Source organism: Anabrus simplex, chromosome 5, assembly GCF_040414725.1.
Source record: "Anabrus simplex isolate iqAnaSimp1 chromosome 5, ASM4041472v1, whole genome shotgun sequence".
NCBI classification, from domain to species: Eukaryota; Metazoa; Arthropoda; class Insecta; order Orthoptera; family Tettigoniidae; genus Anabrus; species Anabrus simplex.
The window spans coordinates 117,954,144-117,978,571 of record NC_090269.1 but is presented as its reverse complement, the minus strand read 5'-3'; the positions used below and the strand labels follow the sequence as shown (position 1 = coordinate 117,978,571).

Here is a 24,428-nt window from a genome sequence, read left to right as displayed (position 1 = left end):
TTAGGAAGTACAATAAAATTCTCGTGCCACTGAAAGAATATATATGCAAACAAAATATTTACTTACATTTTCTTGTCACGAGGGAAACGGAAGAAAGACCGCGAATCACCGAGCTCGATAGCTGCAGTCGCTTAAGTGCGGCCAGTATCCAGTATTCGGGAGATAGTAGGTTCGAACCCCACTGTCGGCATCCCTGAAAATGGTTTTCCGTGGTTTCCCATTTTCACACCAGGCAAATGCTGGGGCTGTACCTTAATTAAGGCCACGGCCGCTTCCTTCCCACTCCTAGCCCTTCCCTGTCCCATCGTCGCCACAAGACCTATCAGTGTCGGTGCGACGTAAAGCAAAAAAAAAAAAAAAAAAAAAAAGACCGCGAATCCTTGTGCACTTCATAGTTATTGCAGCCAAACACAGCACATATCTTTCCACTCACGTAGAGAGGAGATATAAAGGAATGACACCAGCTACTATTCACTCACCGGCATGTCAACTTACTGCAAACGCATAAATAACGCCAAAAACTTCACAAACAAATACACGTGCTCTTACGACAGAATCAATAACTCCAGGTCACTCCGCTAGACAGAGCTCTAACCGCTGTCCCTCGATTTCTCGGAGACTGTCGCATATTGTCTGTACTGTATTTGATATCTCCAACGCAACGAGCGAGGCGAGGACTTCATACTTTGTCTGATAATTTGAATATTAATTTTATCACGCAAGACACACACCATCAGCAGTTAAGTCATTCACACAAATCATTAACAACTCCAACGCAACCAACGAATTCATGTTGACCGAGGCGAGGACTTCATATATCGTCGGATAATTTGAATACGAATTTTAGCACACAAGACACACGCCATACTCATATGGCACAAATTATTTCTGTTGTGTGTGATATATCTTAATACTGTCCAGAATTATCATCCTTTACATTTTACAAGTTATTAGTATCAACGTACACCTTCACGTGTCATACTGGTAGCGGTAGCAAGGTCATATTTAAAAATGTTGTCCCGGGCCATTGACAAATGAATTTGCGGTTACTGTATACGTGAAAATAACTTAAACGAAGACAATGAAATTAATCATCGATGTGTACATTAAGAACATTACAAAGAAAAAAATACACAGAAATACTATGTATAAAGATGTAGTTCGTTTTACTTATCAATGTGAGATCAATGCTGAAGTGCATTTCTTCCCACTTCCTGTTGGGCAAAGGCATCCTCATGAATTTTAAGAGTTAGCTTTCTATGCATAGAAGAGAAAAGTCCTGTGAGCTCTCCTTTAACGACGAGATATTTTGATTTTTCTCAATGACGAAAATGAACGTTTGGGTGAACTATTGGATATAGGATTGCATAGGGACAAACGTAAACTTATGTCCATATTTGGTTATACAGTTTTTAAACCCTCTTGTCGAATCAAAATGCGTAAAACAGGCGTCGCTTGCCTTAAGAAATAATGTTATCTGCGCCGTAACAATAAGTAAGTTAACAAGTGTTAGTAGTATGAATTTTGTCACGTACCGTACGTGACGCAGTGGTATGTTCTGATCTCACATCAAACCAAACATCAGTAGGCCCTACATTTTTGTAGTTAATATATTTCATTCGTTGACCATTCTTTGAAAAAGAAACTATAATAACAGCTTGTGTCATGAGCGCGAACATTAGGTAAATTTATACATTTTTTACTTATGGTATAATTAAAATCTTGACTGAAAAAAAAAATCACCCCCATAAGTCGCTACCCTGAGCCATGACCCATGTTAGCACATGCATAGGGGAAAAATTATATAAATTTCTTGAGTTATTGACTGAATAAAGAAGAACAACTCGGTAGGCAGCAAAAATGTACGGTAGACGTATTATCAGACTCACCTGGGGCGCCAAGATCACCGTGCATGTATTACGAGCTGTTCTGCTCGTCCCTAGCTGACAAGATAAATCGGTTTATGCAAACATTCAAGAATGAAACGGAAAGGTAGGAGGTTTCAGAGAATACTTCTATTGTCAGTTGTTTATTGTCTTATGAATGAACAGGTTGTCCATTATTAATTTACATAAACTTTTAAAGTCATTGCCGTAAAAGTGTTTTAAAATGAGTGAGATCTATGTGAAATAATATATCGCTTCATTTCTCTGTTCTGCTTTATTCAGCGTACTCACCGATTACTAGTACTGCTCCGTAAAACAATAGGGCATAATTCATCCACAGAACACGGCGTTGTATGAAACAGCTAGCACCATCTGGTGAGCATTATTATATGCAAGATTGCAGAGACCTCTGTCAGATACCTTCGAAATTCAATAAACAAACATACAATGCCATTTTCCAAGTATTTGAGAAGGCACAACTTCAATCGTATAGCAGGCTGTGATATAGAACAGCTGATTATATGAGTATTTGTTTATTGCTGTTTATTTGTGCATAGAGTCGGTACACACTTTAGTAATGACTATAACGGTTTGGTGAGAAGTAGAATTTAGGATATGTGCACACTACATTTTAAAAGTCGTTGGCAGTTTTATTAATGACTTAAGTTGTTAACATCAGGATGTCGTATAGGTTAAGATTTCGAATATAATGCCCAATGTGATTGCTTGGAGTGCTAACGACAGTATTACTGTGTGAACATTGACATGTTAAGACTTATATTTATCCTGTGGAAATGGAAAACAATAACAAGGAGTCGCTCAAACTGCTGGGCATGTCTGCCTCTGGCAGTGACTCAGGCTCACCAATCCAAGAATTCCTTGTGACACCCAGAAAGAAAAGAGTTAGAAGGTATTTCAAACTGTAATTTGACTACACAGCAGTAGTTAATGGCTTAGCTGTGTTCGCAGATGTTTTATAATTTGTCATCTAACAACTAAAGTAACCTAAATAATCCCTAAGCTAACATTTTGCCACATGTATGATTGACTTCTTTATGCATATCTCCTATTGAATGATAACGACAGTAGAAAAGTATATTCTGTAATATCGTGATGATAGCAAGGGCTCTGTTTAGTATAGGGCCTAACGGTTCTATGTGCTGAATTGAAAGTTTGCACGGAGAGTTTGTAAGTTGTTGGTAGGGTAGGCTACTTGATGTGGCAATCTATGAGTTTTAATCCTACTACTTCAAATAGTCATCTCATAAATAATGTGTTTATTTTTCCTTTAATTTTAAAGTAAACTGTATATCCCTGGTGAAGAATGTCACGTAATCTTTTCTCTGATGTTACATGCACGGTAGGCATAACCACTTCCCTTAGTTTCCTCTGTTAATCTTTCATGTTAAATGTGTTTGATTTTAATGTATTTCTCACTTGAGTATTACTAATTTAATAAAAAATCTTGCACCAGAACATACTGTCTTGCCTTTGGAATGTGAAGAAATATTAATGAGCAACTTAATGACCACCTAATTCACTTCCTTAAGTTAATACCTTAATCATTCTTACATATTAATATCCCTTCTTTAGACGTATTCGAGGGACCAGTTCATCACGAAGCAGACAGCAGGAATCATGCCATTGTAAAGGACGAACAATTGGTCTGTCCTTGGCTGTTACTCTCCTGCTATGTTGGTTAATAGTTCTGACATGGCTGGCATTTGTTCTTCATGGGGAACTAAAAAGGCTTGATACAAACGTGCGTCGAGGTAAGTAAAAATTTGTTTTGTCTGTTGTGCTGGTTGGGGAAGAGATATGATGCCAGCAACTCACTTTGATGGAAGTTGTGTTGATTTATTTGAGTTGTAGTGACAGGTGGAATTATACAATTTCATAACTTTATATTCTGTGTGGAACATTATGGATATTACACTAGCTGTTGCAAGTAGCATTATCTGCTCCTGTATGCCTCACATTTAAGTTAGGCCTAATCCCTCTGATGATAATCTACACTTCGGATGTTGTAGTTGAGTTGCTATTTTGACCTGTAATTTTCAATTACATTGGGGCAAACTCATTTAGAAAATAATTATTGACAAAAATATTAGAACTTGGGATTTGGAAAGAAATGTGTCTCAGCAGATCTTTCTAATTTCCATGGAGTTCAGATTTTTATTTAAATACATTTTATGAAAAGAGGAATGATTAAGATTGACAATTTATTTACCCAGCCTTAATAGATTTAGTTGTAGCTGATTTTTAAAAACCAAGATTTCTGCATTGAAAGCAGAATCTAGGACAAGCTTGCTCAATTTCTCACAAGTGAACTTTACAAATATCATAAAACAAAAATATTTCCTTTAGGTTGCAATTTGAAACTCATACATGCTTCTTAGTCATATTCCTATGTAGTATTATAGACATTTTGAACATTATACAACCAAGCGAGTTGGCTGTGCAGTTTGGAGCACGCAGCTATGAGCTTGTATTTGGGTTCGAACCTCACTGTCGGCAGCCCTGAAGATGGTTTTGTGTGGTGTGTGTGGATGGCATATCATCTGTACCTTAATTAAGGCCACAGCGGCATCCTTACCACTCCTAACCCTTTCCTATCCCATCGTCGCCATACCACCTATCTGTGCTGCGTCGGTGCGACGTAAAGCGACTTGTTAAAAGATATATATATGACTTTAGATGTTAGGCCCCTTTAAACAAGGAAGCAAATATTTCTGTAGTCTGTCAACCAGTGAAGTTAGTTGTCAATTAGCAGACATGGGTCTCACAAGTTGGGACATCAATAAACAGGGTATTGTTTTAATGGCGTGTGGTCTCTGTAGAGGCTAGTTCAGGTCTTTCGAGTTGATGCCCATGAAATTCGCGTCTGCATCCCGAGATGATGCAGCCCTTTTGGGCACACCTAAAATTGAGTTGACCGGGCGAGTTGGCCGTGCGGTTAGGAGCGCGCAGCTGTGAGCTCGCATCCGGGAGATAGTGGGTTCGAACCCCACTGTCGGTAGCCCTGAAGATGGTTTTCCGTGGTTTCCCATTTTCACACTAGGCAAATGCTGGGGCTGTACCTTAATTAAGCCCACGGCCGCTTCCTTCCCATTCCTAGGCCTTTACTGTCCCATCGTCACCATAAGACCTATCTGTGTGGTGTGACGTAAAAAAAAATAAAATAAAATTGAGGTGAGCTTCATGTACGTTTCTAATCAATCACATACCAGCCCTCCTTCCCCTTTCTGTTGGGAGCAGTAGAATACATCCAAGGTATCCCCTGCCTGTCATAAGAGGTGACTGATAGGGGGACCAGGGGCTCTCAACTTGAAAGCTTGAATTGGTGACCACAGGGTCTCTAGCTCAGTATGGTTTGATTTGATTACCCCAATGAAGATCTTGTACGGGAACATTCTTTTACAATAGGGTACACTGTCTGTTTAGCAGCTCCACATTTCCATCTTCCAACACCAGTTGTAATATGATTTAGTCAGCACCAAATATTCTTTGGGAGCTGCATTCCAGGAAAATGTTTGGGATCCTGGGCCACTGCGATTCTGAAGGAAATAGATTATTATTTTTCCTTTCATTATTCCTCAGTCGAGAAATCTGCTGGATATGCCTTGGGTTCCAGGTTCCAAATTGGATGTCTTGACTTGGGTGTCATATTGTCATATTGCTGCGTTGAGGGGCACTATACTTTTTCCAAACTTCTATCTTTCTTTGTTGTCTTCATAATTCTGTTGGGGTGATCTTAGAGAAAACCTGAAGCCTGGGAACTGGTGTTGACTTAAACATTCCAGTTATTATTCTCATTGTTTCATTGAGTTGTGGGTCTATCTTGTTAGTGTTGCAACTGTTCTGCGAGCTTGTGAATACACTAGAGCGAGTCCTTCAGTCTGCAGGGTAGTAGCCTGTGATCCCCACATTGTTCCAACCAGTTTCCTGATCAGTTTGCTCCTGGTTTTAAGGTTTTGTGCTACCACTTCAAGATGTTTCTTGTAGGTCAAAAAGCGGTATAGATTAATCCCTAGGTCCTTCAGAGAGAAATTATATTTGACTCTGCTCTGAGAGAAAGTGATGTTGATATTGGCAATTTGCCCGAGTGTTGTGCAGGTACAAAGTGCACACTTCTGTTGTTGAACGTTTCAGGCAAAACCTCCCCTTCTCTAGTATTTGTCCAGTGTCTGTAGGTCTGTTGTGAGAACTTTCTTGCCCTCTTCAAAATTCCTGCTTTAGTAGGCATTGGCCAGGTCATCTGCATAGCTGAATCTCTGATAGATTTTTTCTGGCATGCCGCTGACTCATAGGTTGAGTTGAACTGCAGTGTAGCTAATAGAACCCCTGGGGCAGTCCAGTTTTTACAGTGTGAGACTTAATTTCTGCTTCTCTGGAGGTGACCCTGATGTTACAGCCTCTGAGCATGTTTTCCAGGAGTTTAAGCAGTTGTGAGCAGAGTATAGTCTTCCTGAGTTTGACCATTAATCTCTCTAGCCATACGAAGTCAAATGCAGCTGTGAGAACTCAAGATGTAATAAATGTTTTGAGTCCTCTCTGGTAGCCTATTTCAGCGAATGAAGTTAGTGCAAGAACTTATTTGCAGCAGCTGTGTTCCATGCTGCTTGGTATGATAGTATAACTAATTTATAATTTTCACTTTACAAAGGAAATGTAATATGTCCTCCTCTTCAATGCATACAGATCTCCATCATTAGATGGAGTAATAATTCGTTTGACATATCTTCATGAAAAAGGTTTACGTTTTTACATAATTGGTGCTAAAAAAATGTGTTAAAACCTAAGATGAAAAGAATGAAAACGAATGAGACAAGACGGAAACAAACAATAAGTGAATTATGGCGAGGTTGTGGACCTCTTAGTCTAAAACTTGCAGTGTGTTATAATTAAAAAACAGGATGAAATCACTGTGTTAAAAATTCAGATGACAGTCTGTCTCTGTTGAGTCACCACCACAGATACTTAAGAGGGGAGCGAAAAACGTGAAAAACTAAGTTTGAGAGGAAACACGTGCCAGGTGAAATGTATGTGACACATAGTGGAACTGCTAATGAAGTTCAAATTTTTTAATAGTTGCACTCTAGAAAGTTCTGATCTTTTAAGTTGTAGCGGTCCCGTTCTCAATGATTGTGTCCAATGTTGGCTAGGTGTGTTTGCCTTATTTTTAAATAGTCAGGAGGGCAGCGAAAAAAATTGAGAAGCTATGTTAGAGATGGTAACAGATGCCTGGTAAACAGTTAAATCTATTACTGATAAACAGTGTTTTCACGACTTTTTACAATTTCTATGAACTGTCAGATACATTGTGCAACTCGCGATTTGGCTGATGATGACCTTAAAAAATAGGTCGAAACTAGTTCCAATAAATGTTCTTCTGTAATGTAACCCACATTACTTGATTTTGTATTGAAAAGGTGGAAATATTTTACTCTTAATTTTTATTTCAATTGTAATCACAGTTCAATATGGACCATTCATAATGAAATTCATATCTCTTAATTGAAGATGATGCCACCCCTTGTGTGGCGACGGATGCTTATACAAAATATCTTATGTCACCCCATAAGGGGTACTGTGTCCAGACTTCTTAACTTCAAGCTATCACGTGGAACTACCGTTGCCGTCTGCAGTTGCATTTTATTGTATTATATGTTCCCTTAAGGTGGTCATAGAGTGCAGTGCATTACCCATTCCATCTCTGCACAACAGACGATGGAATATCACTGATATTATCACCCTGTTTTTGCAACCATCAGAATTCAATTATTAGTGGCAAGGAAAATAATGTGAATTTTAGTCTATTATTGGTACATGCTATTGTTACATTACTTCAGAAAGTATTATAATATATAATAGATCTACGGTGCTCAATTATCCATGGCTCACTCCGTACAGAAATATATATAACTTGAATTTAATTCTTATCACACAATTGCGAACTACAAGGAAAACTTTGAATAGCGCATAAATAAACCATTTAACATAGACGACTATGTGCCACAAAAACAAAGAAAAATATGCCCCATTGCCAATCTAATAACTGTTTGTTACTCCAATAGGGGAACGCACAAATGTTAACTTTGAAGATCTGATTATATGTTTGGCTATCATCTAGGAATGAAATTATGCACATTCATGCACATTCCTAGCCCATTACAACCTGAAATGTGTATATCACATTTCTGCAGTTATCATCATCATCATCATCATCATCATCATCATCATCAATGTCCCACTCCAGTTGCCCGGATGTGGTTAACAAGCCTCTTCCACTCCTTTCTTTCCTTCCACTTTTCCTGCTCCGTTACTTCCTCCATATCCAATCCAGCTTCTCTAATGTTCTTCCAAATCTGATCCATCCACCTTCTTCTCGGTCTTCCAACTTTTCTCCTTCCCATAACTTCTCTTTCCAATTCCCTTCTTGCTACCCATTCCTTTTTCATCCTTTTTACATGTCCGAACCATTTCAGTCTTGCTTTCTGTACTAACAGTTCTATATTTAGCTCTTCTCTGATTTTAATATTTTGAATTCTATCTGTTCTTGTCTTTTTAACCGATGTTGTTAGAAATTTCATTTCTACTGCTTAGATCTTACTGTCTTTTCTCTTATTAGTTACCAGCGTTTCAAGTCTGTATGTTACAGTTGGTATGAAATACTGTTTCTGTTCGTTGTCTTGGGTACTTTTTCATTCCATAAAAGCTCTGTGACTTGATGATAAAATGTTGTACCTTTACTTAGTTTACCAGTATAAATAGCAATTATTCACCTCGACATTAACATGTTAACAAACAAGGCCTGCAGTGGGCATTCATAGTGGATTTTATTACTTTGTAATGTTATTTTGGTGGTGAAGTAAAAATTACGTAATCCAGCTGCAGTTTCCCTACAGTAGAATTCCATATTGAAGAATACTGTGAAAGAATGCAGAGTTATTTAAAAGATATTTATTGATTTACTACATAAAATTCCATATGTAAGTCGTAAGCCTGTTACCATTTCTTGATGGATGTAGTACTTTTGTATTCTTCTCTTGGCACAGGCCAGGGCAAAATGTAGCTTCCACTGAAGTCCCAGTCTCATCCATGGCTGTAACAATATGGAAGTTGCTGGGGTATGGGTGGTGCTGAGTAATGACATTCGGAGCACAAATAGTGTCTGAGTGTTATGAAAGGTGTTGCTCATAGGATCAGTCGTGCTGCAATAGCACATTCTGGCCCAGTGAGGAAAGCAATGGCAAACTACCTCACTCCTCATCTTGCCTAGTACGCCTCATTTGGGCTCTACCATTGCTTTTTGCTGTTTCCCTATAACTGCATAGCCTTTGATGGTGCTATTTGAGGATCCAACCAGCCTCTGGGCTGATGACCTAACAGGCACAAGTATATTAGAAGCCCTATATAATGTGGTTATTGGAGGACGTACAGTCAAAACTGGTTATAACTACCCTGAAGGGACTCCCAATAAACCTTCGTTATAGGTGATTGTTGCACAAACTTTTTTTTTTGTTGTTGTTGCTAAAAAGTCATGGCTGTAAGTTTTAGGTTGCACATTTGCGAGGTTAATTAACAGAATAAAGTTGTCCGTTAGGTCATCAGCCCAGAGGCTGGTTGGATCCTCAAATAGCACCACCAAAGGCTATCCAGCTATAAGAAAACCACAAAAAACCAATGACAGCACCAAAATAAGGCATACTTGTAAAACTTCAAAAAACATAAGTGAAATGAGTACTGTATTTGGAATACAGTATTTGTGGAGTGAGAGTGGGAGTGAGAGGAATTTTTCTTCTAACATTTACTCAGTTAGTATAGCAATAATATTTCAGCAAAATATAAAATAAGTGAGGAAAATGGATAGAACCAAACATGTCCGAAAAAGAAGCCTTTGCTTCAATAAAATTGAAACAGCTTACCATCTGACTAAAAATGTCTATAACAAAAGATCTATATCTCTGAATGCAAAAATCAAACACTATTGCTCTTTCATCCGGCCAGAGGCTCTATATTAAATGTTGAACATTAATTTATTGAAACCACCTATTCAATACTGGTTAAGTCTTTATGACTATAACAATGTCATTACATTAACTTTGAGTATGGTACATGTTTCGCCTGGCATAGCAGGCATCATCAGCCATTAATTCTATCTCCAAGTCAGAGCTCTGAGTGGGTGCTATTTTAGGATTAATCTAGTCAATATTATTTATATAACATTGCAAAGGAGTGATTAAGTCGTCCATGTTTTAAAGTTCTAAAGTGACATTCTACTCATGTTCACATTTAATGGAATATATTGACTGTTAACTTTCATAATGTCGGTAATGAGAACGGCTTGCTGCAAGTGGAATTAAATCTTCTTTACATTTTTACAACTTATTGGAGATTAACATATGCTACAACTATTCTTAAACATTATTTTTTACAACAATTTACATAATATATATACAAACTTATGGTACTTTTTGGAACTGAACTGGTTGAACTTGTCTTGAAGTTTCAATGGAATGTCTTTTTATATTTGTAGGGCATTGAAACATGTTCAGTTTACATTTTTTTTTTGGAGGTCTAAATATTCTATAGATCAGTATCACACCTTAGAAGAATGAGCATCAATATTTAGGTGTCTTAAAGTGGAAAGGCGAGAATGCTGTTAGAGAGTTTGATCAAGATTTGTTAGATAACGGATTAATACGTGACCATATAAACTTGTTGTATGTTATTTCGTTGTGGAGCTTTTTGAGGTTATTCAGTGTCAGGTTGAAGAGCGTTCACTGGACTCAAGATGTAGTGTGTGGCTGGTGGGTGTGTTGAAGTCCTTTAGACGTTAGGAGGAGGTCCTGTTGTGTTGTTTGTGTGAGGTGGTCTGAAAATAATCACTTGTAACAGAGGCTCTATATGCAGCAGAATGTCTTGCCATGAACAAAAAAGGCATGATGGAGAAATTGGAGGCCAAGGAGAGGAAGATTTTTAGGAAAATCTTAGGTCCAGTCAAAAACAATGGTGAGTTTAGGAGATGGCACAAGCAGGAGTTGTACTCGCATGTGGAGAAAATAACTGACATTATGGGAAAAAGGAGGATTACTTTTTATAGACACATGGCCCGAATAAAATCAACACGGTTAACCATCTGCATTTTCACTTTCTTCCAAGAGAAAAGGGTAAAGGGGATATGGTTCAGTGAGGTACAGAAAGATCTGCAGGAGATTAGGATCTCATTTGAAGATATCCAGGAGCATCACCCACTTAAGAAAAAACTCCAAGAACATCAGAGTTTCCAACCAAAGCTGAAGATGAAAAGTGGAAAGGCACGGACGAAAGAGCGAAAGGAGCAACACCGTCTATGAATGAAGGAATACTGGACCAACATTAAAGCTCAAAGGAAACAGTTGAAATGACGTGGGCTTTAGTTAGCCGAAACGAAACAAGAAGAAGTGAGGAAGGAAGTAGCAACAATGTAAATTGATCAGTAACGTCGCACATGGTCTTGGCTAATAAATATGTTCTCTTTGTCCTTCCAAATTGTAGAAGTCGTTGAGTGTGATACACCCACGTCCTTGGCAATGGTGACATTTGTTTCTCCATTTTGTAATCACCATATTATTTGTGACTTTTCTTATATATTAAACATTTTCCATTCCTTTTCCATCTTCTTCTCAGTGATACTTGCCTTGACTATTTAATAGACAGACTAATTTGAAATCTACAATCTACGAAAATAAGAGTTTGAAAATAAGCTTTACATTGTTGTTAGCAATCCCCAAATATGTAACAAACAAAAATCAAGACTGGACATTATAGCCGATACTTTTCTCTGAAAATGTGATAAAAATATGCCGTTTTACACGATGTGTCGTTATTAGCGTTTTTTTTAATGCAGTATTTTTATAGGGTTTATATCGTACCGTTAGATTTTGCTGTTATACCCAGTACGTTGTTAAAAGCGGTGTCACACTAAATGGCTTAGACTGTACTTCACCGCTGTGTTATAGCTTAACCTTGGTATTCCAGAAAATGGGCTATTCAGTGACAAGTTATGGGGCAGAAGGATAAGAAAAATACCAAAACATACTATTCACACGATAAACATACCTTTGATGACTCGTTCTTGACATGATGAGTTATTTTATCACTCACAGAATATGATTTCCTTTACTGCAAAATCATGCACATGCAGTGAACTCTGATGCTGTAAGAGCTTTGGTGGTTGGTTCCAGGAACACTGTTATTTGCCTTGGCAAGAACATACATAAAAATGCTGTAAATAGCTCAGGAATTATTTTGGTTTTGGTTGCTTCTGTGATATTGCAGGAATACAGTCCTGCATTCTTCAAGGCGAAGACCATAATAGGTACTGTGAAAGGATCAAAGGATTGCTCAGCTACAGGGTTAATGTGAATGTCATAGTGAAATGACAACACACCAAATAGTAAAACAAGATGTTTTACTGACTGCCATAGCTCAGGGAATTAATATGCTCTCTGGAACTATTTTAAGTACAGCTGTACTTGAGAGTAAGTGTAACCCAATATTGGCCGCCTTGAAAATTGTATTCTGGTGACATACTCCTCACCATGTTACATCTGACTCTGTGGTATATTGGACCAGGTTATATGGAGTTTCTACTGTGTATTCTAATATTGTGGGCATTAGAAACAACAGAATGAAATGAGAGATTTGATTTGTTCTCTGGAAAAGAAATATGATTTAGCACATGTAGTCTTGTAAGATGTTCAAGTCACAATAATAATTATTAAATTAATGTCGTATGGTCCACCTTTTTCAATACTATATTATGCAATGCTATTGAATAACATTACTAAAGTAGGGACTAATTTCGGCCTTGGCTGGCCATCTTAAGCCTTAATGTAATGCATCTAATAACTAAACAAATGTAAAAACACACGACATGGAAACTAATGTACAAATACACAATTAACATTTAAATCTGGGATGAACTAAGTGTAAAAACTGAAAAATAAATTAGGCTCTAAATTCTTAGGATCTGGAGTATGCTCATCATCCAGACTCTTTCTTGTATTGATATTCATAGAATTGTTTTATCACTTCTAATCATTACAATTTCAATTGCAAAACGGGAACTGGTAAATGTTGATTCTGTGTCAGATCATCAAACACCAAATCTAATTGAGTGGTGTTAACAGTATGCAAGCCACTGTAAATAACCACCAGCTGGTGCAGAACTGCTAGATGGTGTTTCCACATCGACCAACATGCGGAATAAAAATGAAATATTCCCGTAGTGCTCATTTTTATTTATGTTGGTCGATGTGGAAACACCATCTAGCAGTTCTTCCCAACTGGTGGTTATTTACAGTGACATCCATTGGCTTGCATACTGTTGTATGTATGTACGGTGGGTATTCAGCCCGAAGGCTGGTTGGATCCTCAACAGGTTCACCATTAGCTGTCATACATGGCCTAGGTGTCACTGAAGAGGCGTACTAGGGAAATGAGAAGCGAGGTAGTTTCCCGTTGCTTTCCTCACTGAGCCAGAAGTTGCTATTGCATATCAGTCTGCCAAGCCCACTGAAATGCCTGCACCATCCGACCTTATGAGCGACATTTTCACACCATTCATAGCAGGGACTGGCTGCATAAGGAATGGCATTACTAGTGTCGCTCATACCTGTCACTTTCATATTGTCTAAGCCAAGGATAAGGCAAAGACAGATCAATGAAAGTAACAATTTTATTCTAGCCTATACCAGAAGACATAGTGCACTGTAAACACTACATCTTGCCAGCAGAGGCCTGCATACTGTTAACACCACTCAATTAGATTTGGTGATTGATGATCCGACCTAGAATCAACATTTACCAGTTCCCATTTTGCAATTGAAATTGTAATGATTGGCAGTGATAAAACAATTCTATGATTATCAATACAAGAGTCTGGATGATGAGCATACTCCAGATGCTAAGAATTTAGAGCCTAATTTATTTTTCAGATTTTACACTTAGTTCACCCCAGATTTTAATGTTAATTGTGTGTTTTTACATTTGTTTAGTTATTAGATGTATTACATTAAGGCTGAAGATGGCTAGCCAAGGCCAAAACTAGTCCCTAGTTTAGTAATGTAATTCAATATCATTGCATAATATAGTATTGAAAAAGGTGGACCATACGGCATTAATTTAATTATTATTATTGTGATCACAATTCAATACGGATCTAAACCATGAAGCTTATATCCTAAGATGTTCAAGTGATGAAAGTATTCCAAAGGTATGGGATTAAAATACTTTCAAGTTAGATGTTTGTGATGCTTTGAAGATAAATGCTTGCAGAACAGATTTGTAAGATAAAAATGACAGTGAGGAATTTTTTGGAGAAACGTAGACTTGCAAATAATAATTACTGTATACAGTAAAGATTCATTCTGAAAACAATTTTAGAAATTTATTCAAGCTCCTTATAATCAGGACAGGATCGTTATAGGTTTGTGTATATTAAGTTATGATACACTGAGTAAGATATTTGTTTATCCCTAAATGATACTTAAAAATCTGAAATTAAGTGTAAATTTCCACATTGTTTCTTTTTTCCCCATTGTCTTTCTTTGCTTGCATGAGACTCGCATGGTAAGGGGCTATTGGATAAGCAGACCATGCAGTCATAGTCAAGTCTCTGAATATGTTTCGATTAAAGAAAGAAGTGTTGTTCATAATTTCAAATGAGTTGGAGTATATCCTCTCTTTTTGCTTTATGCGCTCCTGCACAGATAGGTCTTATGGCGATGATGGGTTAGGAAAGGGCTAGGAGTGGGAAGGAAGTGACCACTATGGCCTTAATGAAGGTATAGCCCCTGCATTTTCTTAGTACCAACTTCTGGATTGACCGGGTGAGTTGGTCGTGCGGTTACAGGTGCATCTGTGAGCTTGCATCCGGGAGATAGTGGGTTCGATCCCCACTGTCGGCAGCTCTGAAGATGGTTTTTCCGTATTTTCCCATTTTCACACCAGGCAAATGCTGGGGCTGTACCTTAATTAAGGCCATGGCTGCTTCCTTCCCACGCCTAGGCCTTTCCTATCCCATCATCAGCATAAGACCTGTCTGTCTGTCTGTGCGACATAAAGCAAATAATAAAACTTTTGAATGGTGTTCAGAAACTGTTCATTGCATTCTTAAACCATGTTTCTCTTATGGCACTATTACAACAGCTGAGTGGTTATGAACTGTAATTATTGCAGTAGAACTTGTGTGAATGTTAACACAATTTAGCACTATTTTAGAAACTGTAATCTTCACAGTGGATTGAGTGGAACGAGTTGAACCTGCCCGTGATATAACCATTTCGTGATTAAGTTAATTCTTTTTCTGGATTATTTATATTCCTGATTTTCATTCGACTCATGACCGTACCACTAAATGTTTCGGGCCGAAGACCTATGTTAGACCCATTTAAACAACAAGCATCATCAAAGCTGGTTCATATTATGACAGGGATGGCCGCAAGAGCAGTGAGGAGGCGACAATGTGTACAGGGCCAGCAGCAAGGAAAACAGTACTGCTGGCAAATTGTTGAGGCTCACGATAAGGGAGTTCTGTACAAGAAGCTGAAATCTGATTAACAATGGTGCAGGTGCCCAGGATGTTGTAGAAGTGGAAAGTACGAGAATCTTTTGCAGGCGTCTGTAAAGAGCACTGCTGGTGAACACCTGTCTATTTTCAGTCATGTTTGAGTAAGTCGTGAGTGAACGCATGCAGATAAGAGACAGTTTTGAGTTCACAACAGGTCATTTCAGCAAGGAGTGAGTACATGAGGCTGCTACGCAGAGTTAATTGTGGTTTGTTGTGAAGTGAACTGCTCTAGGAATGACTCTACACAGGAAGAGGCCATCTGGAGAGCAGAAATTCAATGCATCAAAAGGCTGTGTCTTTGAGTGTGTGTGGTAAAACTGTATCGAGTGGAAAACTTGAACACTAGTGAAATTGTAAATAGTAGTTAAATAAATTTAGTGAATGGTAAAACACACTACCTCCCATGATCCTGCCACAACATACAGAGGTTTTCATCTTACTTATTTATTCCCAACTAGTCTTTATCTTATCATTGTGACCGAGCGAGTGGATCCACAGTTTGGGTCACGTACCCGTCAGTTTGCATTCGGGTGGGTTCAAACTGCACTGTCGGCTGCCCGGAAGATGGTTTTCTGTGGTTTCCCATTTTCACACCAGGCAAATCCTAGGGTGTACCTTAATTGAGGCCATGGCCGCTTCCTCCCCACTCCTAGCCCTTTCCTATTCCATCGTTTCTGTTACGGAGTTATCCGTGGTAGTTAGAGGTGAAAGAAGGTGCTGGGATGAATAGGTCTCAACTTACGAAATTAAAGTTAATTTAAAACTTTAACAAAGGTTATATTTTCTTTTCAAGATCAAGAAATAACAAGAATAACAGGTACTCAGTAGCATATCAACAAGTTAAGGATGTACAATTACAGTTTATTAATGGATTTTGGGCTTCGAGCCCCAGATTCACAATCCCTGAGCAATGAGCTCAACTTTACTTATGAACAAGGTTCAACAAAGGGGCAGAAAACCCCAATCATGCCAAGGAGCACTAGCTCCCAATTACCAGTTAAGCCTGCTCGAGGCACACAAAAACCAAATTTAAGAAAGAGCAGCCCGCTCTCAAAGTTCAAGCCTATTCAAAGGCCACACCAAACTCCACCTTCAAGTTGACCTCCAAACACATGAAAACAGGGGTAATAATACCCAATCTACTGAGGCCTATTAAGTAAAGAAACAGGTCAATTACATGGCCCCAAAATACCAACTTGAGTGGAGGCGTAACTTGCACTCCTAATACACCTTTTTAAAACCTATTTGGCACTAGGCCGCTTATGCAAGGGCTAATCCCATACTACGGAGGTGACACGATAGGAAAACTTTATTACATTATGAAGCGAAGAAAAACGGTTATGAAAACGTAGTCACCTCAAAAACAATATGAGAGGGATCTCGAGAGGGTTAGGCACTCTCAATCCCGATTTGTAGTTAAAGAGATGGAATTTATACTGTCTTTTACATTTTAAAGGAAGGTTACATGATAAAAGTTTCGAACCTGCCCCGAGGGTTAAACTGCTGAGCTAGCAAGCAAAGAAGTTATTAAAAGGCCATTACCTGATGGATGAACAGCCGCCTGAAGAAAGAGGCGCTTCCCGCCCCCTGCTATATAATCACACTAGGAAAGATGTTACTGAAGTGGCGAAGGGACCAGAAAATCAGCAGTTTATATACCCTCACAGAAAATTCGAGACGTTTCATGAATGATTACAACCCGCCCACGAAATTTTATTGGATAACAGCAAAAACTAATACACCAGATGAAGAAGAAACACCTTATTGGTGGAAAATTAATTACAGAAATTCCTGATTGGCTACATTCAAAACAGGCGGAAAGAAAGGATTATATTGCCAACCTACAACTGACAGAACAAAATTTAGTTAAGACAAAACTTATGAATGTTAAATTTCTTCAGGACAGTTCATTCCTTCACACCAGAGTGCATTACGGTATTATAGTTTTGGTAGAGACATCTGTTAGAGAATGTTCAAATTTCTTACTGCAGAACAAACAAATACACATCGAAACAGGCATAGTTCAGAACACTTCAAAATTTACAGTAGAGACATCTTCTGAGAAACCTTAGAATTAATATGGTTGTTAAAGTTCAGGCTTTCTCCAGCAGAGGAGTATCAACTGGTGCAATGTTTGAATTAGCAGCGTGGAGGTGTACCGCCCGGTACAGTTTCCATAAGACCTACCTATGTTAGTGCGATGTAAAGCAAATTGTTATAAATAAATAACTTACCTATGTAATCACCTATTTTTATGAATAAAATATCTTCATTTCACCCAGTTTTTACTCCTGCACAACAAACTTGGCTCTAAAAGTGGACTCCAGAAGGATATTCCAAAATCACATCCTTCTTGCAATTTACTTTTCATTTTTGCAGTGTACTCAATGCATTGGTATTCGGTACCTTGACTTGAATTTTCTCACCATACTACCATGTTGAGAGAGGGCACATCCCAAGTATTGCAAAATTATTTTTAGATATTTTTGTGTGTTAATAAATCATGGATGTTAGGATAACATCATAAAAACATTGTGGTGCTTGTGTTTTGTACAATATTGAGCTTTATGAAATTCTTAAGATATATTTTATTCATTTTATATAATAAAATATTGGACCCCATTTATACAAAATTGTATTGCTTGATTGATTGCATAGTTTGTACTCAATTTTTAACTTAACATTAATTCCTCCTGTTGATAAAACTTTCATGTACTGCACAAATTCGAGATCATCTTTGCAGAAGGTACTTTTCATTTACAACACAGAATAATATATCTTATTTTCTCACAAAGATATTCCTGTCAAACTTGTTTACATATGTACGATGGTATGTGTATTCATGCCTAAAGCAACATATTGCGATGATTTTATGCTATATCTGTGCTCATTTAATTTACTGTTTACATCCAAAATGAGATGACATTCAGTTGAGACACTGTAACTGAAAGATGATTACATTTGATAATTCAGGAAATTACCGATCGTATGACTGCTTGCTTAATACCAATGATCCCCTGTAGCCCCATGAGAAATAAGTAGGCCTACTACCAGTTCCCTGGTGTCTTACTTTTTGCGGTATTTTGCCTAGACCTTTGCATTACCCTCTTCATATTTGATTGTTTGCAAGTATAAACAATGTAATATTATTTTATGACATGTTCAATTTTACATACACAGTATTTTGTTATACATTTAATTAACTAGAGAGAAAAGAAAATCAGGGATTGAACCACCAGTTTGCTTTAAAATGAGTCAATAATATGAATAAGTTGGTAGCTTATGCAGTTGTAGCTTTGTAGGATGGTACTTGAAAGCCTTATTTGTTGTAAACTACATACATTGTTAAAGGAAATAGAACTGTAGAAATTATTTGGACTTACTGGTTGCAAGGGGGTACCATTCCCAAGAAATTGATCAGAGATGTTTCAACGTAACAAACATAAAGAAATCGTCAGCTGGGGAATACACACCCTGAAGGGCTCCATATCTGTCTTAAGACATCACTTTTATGCTCCTTTCGCATAAATTTTTTGGATGAACACATCCGATTTCACCTGAAGATTTCCTTATGTATGATTTTTTCTTTGTATCCATTACAACAATCATGTATTTTATTTTAAAATGAATACTCCTTGTGAGTATTCTTTGTCATTTTTGGCAACGTCACTGGTTTGGAGAAAATAAAGTGATGATCAGCTTTTAGGATATTCAGCAAGACTTCCATATAAAAATGTATTCATGTCACGGTTTCTAAGAAGTAGTACATAAGCATCGTAAAATCCACTGTTCTGTTGAAATATTCCAGGAACAACTTACACATAGTCTGTTCTAGATAGCTACTATATGCTTTTGAATGTTATCCTTAGTATAAATGAGGGATTTAATTTTTTTTTCTCTGGAAAAGGAATATGATTGTCACCTGTAGTCTTCTAAGATGTAATGACCACAGAAAAATGCTGATGGGGAGTGGAGGAATAGAAAAAAATGATGATCACTACAAATACACTGAAAAAAATCACTGTCACCTTGCAAAAGCGAAGGCTAAAATTCTACGGACATCTAGAAAGAATGGATGAGAAACGGCTAACTAAGAAAATATTCAAGTACGTTACTGGACTGAAAGCTTTGAAGTGGTTCGAAGAGGTAAAAAGAGATGCAATAGAAAGTGGACTTACAATGAATATGATTCACAAAAGAAAAGAATTTAGAAGCCGAGTGGACAACATCAAAACATTCCAGGAGAAATCACCAAAATGTAGACCCAAATTGGTCATATCTGAAAAAGAAAGGATTAGAAGTGAAAAGATGAAGAGGTTTTGGGAGGAGGAGAATAAGAGAAAGCCTTAGGTTCAATGCGGTCCATAGGTGGCCACATTCGGAAACAAGAAGATGATACTGGTTTTGTCCGGCTCTTTGGCTGAAAGATCAGTGTAGTGGTCTTCAGTTCAGGGGGTTTTATGTTTAATTCTTGGATGGATTGGAAATTTTGGCCATATATGTTTCATTCCTGTAACTCATGGACTGGGTGTTTGTGTTCATGTTAATACACATATCTTCATTTACACCCATTTGCCCTACCAACTATCTCAGGAACATGCAATATTATGTACATCGCTCAACATTGGGATGACTGGGCGAGTTGGCCGTGCGGTTACGAGCGCGCAGCTGTGAGCTTTCATCCGGGAGATAGTGGGTTCGAATCCCACTGTCGGCAGCCTTGAAGATGTTTTTCCGTGGTTTCCCATTTTCACACCAAGCAAATGCTAGGGCTGTACCTTAATTAAGGCCACAGCCGCTTCCTTCCCATTCCTAGGCCTTTCCTATCCTATCGTCGCCATAAGACCTCTCTGTGTCGGTGCGACGTAAAGCAAAATAGTAAAAAAAAAATAGTAACATTGGGATGATGCCAGGAATGGCATCTGTTGGTAAAACTGGGCCAAGTCTGCAGGTAGTACCAACCCCACATAACTGGGAACAAGCTAAGAAAAGGAAGAAGAGTGATATCATTCTCTATGTGATCTTTCCAACCGAGTTGGTCCTCTTCTGATGCTATTCTCAGCCTTCTTCATAGTGATTTTCTGTAGTTTCTCTGATTCAACCCCATGTGAATGCTGACATGGAGTTGGTGGTGGTATTGCTTTAAGGGACAAAGCGTCATTATTATAAACTCCTGCTGGTTTTGAACGTAATGTATTAGCCTTAGCTATTTCTTTGCCAGCCGGCCCCATGGTGTAGGGGTAGCGTGCCTGCATCTTATTCGGAGGCCCCGGGTTTAATTCCCGGCCTGGTCAGGGATTTTTACGTGGATCTCAGGGTGGGTTCGAAGTCCACTCAGATTACGTGATTAGAATTGAGGAGCTATCTGACGGTGAGATAGCGGCCCCGGTCTAGAAAGCCAAGAATGACGGCCGAGAGGATTTGTCGTGCTGACCAAACAACACCTCGTAATATGGAGGCCTCCGGGATGAGCAGCGGTCGCTTGGTAGGCCAAGGCCCTTCAAGGGCTGTAGTGCCATGGGGTTATTTGCTTAGCAGTACACACCATGGAACGGACCAGTGAGGGCATTTTACATAAATGCGGAACATTGGCAATAGGAAAGAGAGAAGAATATTTCATAAAGAATCGAAGAAAGAAAGTGATGAAGATTAGTAGAAAGAATTAGAGATGGAGAAAAGAGATTTAATGAAGAATAGTAGGGCAGTGTGGTTAGAACATATATGGATGAATAAAGAAAGAATACTAACACAAACTACACGAAATACAAATGGAAGGAAAGCAAAGCCATTGAAGGCCAGTTTATGATTGATAGATAGATAGATAGATTTAATTAAGAAAGCACTAGGGAATTGGACATGGATTGATCCACAGTAATAGGCAAGGAGTGGCAGAAAGGAAGTAAAACGGTGAGAAATGTGAGTTGTCCTGGTTTGGCTCCAGCTCGATTAGGGCAAATAATGACATGGACACTACAAGAAGGGTGTAAGGGGGTGCAAAACACACACACACACACACACACACACACACACACACACACACACACACACACACACACACACAGTGGTGTAGTACAGAATGCAATTCGTCCATTTTTGTTCAATAGAACAGAAATTCAATGTATGAAAGTTAATGAACATTTGATAAAACTTTGGAAAATATAGTCCATTTAAAAACAAATTCATGCTGGAACAAAATCTTGAGCCTTCTTGGTTGGTGTCCAAGTTTATATATCCAACATAGCAGCGGCTCCAGCGAGCTCACAGTGCACTAAAACAGGCTTGCCAACTTTGGCGTATTATCCAAAGATACTGAATTACAGGAAAGATGATAGAAAAGTTAGAGCTACAAAATATTGGTCTGGACAAGACAATTGGTCTGGATTGATCAGATCAGACTGGTGACAAGACCATAGAAACAAAGAAAATGGTGGCATTATTTAGTTTCAGACGCCACCGACAAAAGGGTTACACATTGTCTAGCTGTTGTTAATATTGTGGACTGTCAACAACAATGCATTTTAAAAGCTTCCGGCAACACGTGGAATTTTTAAATATTCATTCATTTGCATGGTTGTACCGATTTCAATATTAATATGTATGTTGTTTTATGCAGAATAGTAAAAACTGCAATTATGCATTTAAAAAAGTTATTATCTTTACCTCTTACTAACTACTTTTACGGTTTTCGGAGACGCCGAGATGCCGGAATTTAGTCCCACAGGAGTTCCTTTACGTGCCAGTAAATCTACCGACACGAGGCTGACGATCACCGTTAAATACCACCGGACTGAGCCAGGTTCGAACCTGCCAAGTTAGGGTCGACCGTCTGAGCCACTCAGCCCGGTAATTATGCATCTATATGGACGTATGGCAAGAATATGCTCGTATTATGTATACATGCATTTATATATATGTACTATAAAACTTAACCATTCGATTTCAAGTGGTATGAATCGCCTTTATTTTTTTATGGGCATATTAACTTATACCTTGAAGCAAAACATTCAGATATGCCAAAATACGCCCTCTGGTTATTAACGTAACGGCAACGCCTGCTTGCATGAACGGAACTAGAATTAATTAATACATCCGGGAGATTGTGGGTTCGAACCCCACTGTCAGCAGCCCTGAAGATGGTTTTTCGTGGTTTCCCATTTTCACACCAGGCAAATGTTGGGGCTGTAACTTAATTAAGGTCACGGCCGCTTCCTTCCCATTCCTAGGCCTTTCCTGTCCCATCGTCGCCATAAGACCTATCTGTGTCAGTGCGACGTAAAGCAACTAGCAAAAAAAAAAAAAAAAAATTAATTAATTAATAGCACCCCAGGTTGGTCTGACGGTACATAATGCAAGACTCATTCAGTCTGTCGCCGCAGTATCGCCCTACGTGGATAGAGACTAGTGAGAAAATATGTCATGTCCTTGGCTCCATTGGAGCCGCAAACGTGTGCGGTGTGTTCCTCAAGCTAGCCTAAAAACTCTCAAAACTTCAGATAATGTCGAACAGTGCGTTCGATACCCGTTTACTTTGCCATGCACTCGAATGCTTAAGGGAGCGTTTGTGGTGCGTGGTGCGGCTATATTAGTGATGTGTACAAATTATCTGTCCTCTCGTTCCGGTCTTTCAGGTCGATGATATCGTCCTTCCTCAACCCACCGATTCCGTATCATCACACTACGAGCACAAACGGCTCGAATGAATGCCTGCTCCACAATATTCTCCTGTGATGTAAGTAGAATGCTGCCGGGAGATACTTAAAACATCTATGTCGGCAGCCCTAAAGATGTTTTACCGTGGTTTCCCATTGTTACACCAGGTAAATGCTGGGGTTGTACCTTAATTAAGGTCACGGCCGCTTCCTTCCCACTCCAAGCCCTTTCCTACCCCATCGTCGCCATAAGACCTATCTGTGTCGTGACGTAAAGCAGCTTGTAAAAATAATATTAAACCATCAGTGCATACGAAAGGCGTGCAAACACCCTTTCACTACAATTACAGTGGCTCTGTCTTTTTTTTTTTATTGCTACGCTATTTGTTTTACGTCGCATCGACAGGCCTTATGGCGACGATGGGATAGGACAGAGAAAGGCCTAAGAATGGGACGGAATCGGCCGTGGCCTTAATTAAAGTACAGCCCAGCATTTGCCTGGTGTGAAAATGGGAAACCACGGGAAATCATCTTCAGGGCTGCCAACAGTGGGGTTCGATCCCATCCCACGAATCCAAGCTCACAACTGCGTGATCTACACCGCGTAGCCAACTCACTCGGTCTTTGTCCTTTTCTCTTATATTGTCATCCAGGGTCAGGACTGGCGTGCGCCTCTGATCATGTCACTGCCCTGTTATCTACGCATTGTGGTACATATGATGGCCAGTTGGGCGCATCATTCATGGGTTTGCAATTTTAATGGCCAGCAGTGAATAAGAACGAACTGTGTTTGACTACTCTCTGAAGGCTGGAATTTTGCCCTGAAAAGGCGTTCTTTTACGTGTCAGTATCGGCAGAGTTATTTCATATTTATTTTAAAGCCCTACCTTGCTGACCCGCTGATTTCAGCTCTTCCTCGGATGTGGTTTTGGGTTGTGCGACGTGTACTTTTTACCGCGTTCCGTTATCTCAACGATAGAGATACGATTAAATCAATACTTTACTGGCTGAGTGATTGTAGTTTATCCAACTACTAAAATAAAGGTCATGGGTACTCAAACAGAAAAATAAATAAGTTGAAACTGCGGAGCACATTGTATTAAAGTGAGTCATTGAAGATTTGGCTCAGTGCGGCTTCGTTTCAGATGACCTCGGGTTTAATTCCTGACCGGGCCGGGGGTTTTACCGTGTTCTGGAAAAGCCCTCTAACTCGGGGATTGGATGTTTATGATAATCTTAACCCTCAAACGATGTTGTAGGGACTTTAAGGAGACC

The 24,428-nt window shown here is 38.8% G+C and overlaps 1 protein-coding gene across 1 annotated transcript in view; it reads left to right on the top strand.

Moving 5' to 3' along the window:
* The first annotated feature begins 2,366 nt into the window (after window positions 1–2,366).
* LOC136873833 (EF-hand calcium-binding domain-containing protein 14) overlaps window positions 2,367–24,428 on the top strand; it is a 296,070-nt gene continuing 274,008 nt past the window's right edge. The window contains exons 1-2 of the mRNA XM_067147100.2: window positions 2,367–2,796; window positions 3,480–3,658. Of these exons, the coding sequence (XP_067003201.1) occupies window positions 2,681–2,796; window positions 3,480–3,658 (295 nt within the window). The 5' untranslated portion in view covers window positions 2,367–2,680. The remainder of the gene's footprint in view (window positions 2,797–3,479; window positions 3,659–24,428) is intronic.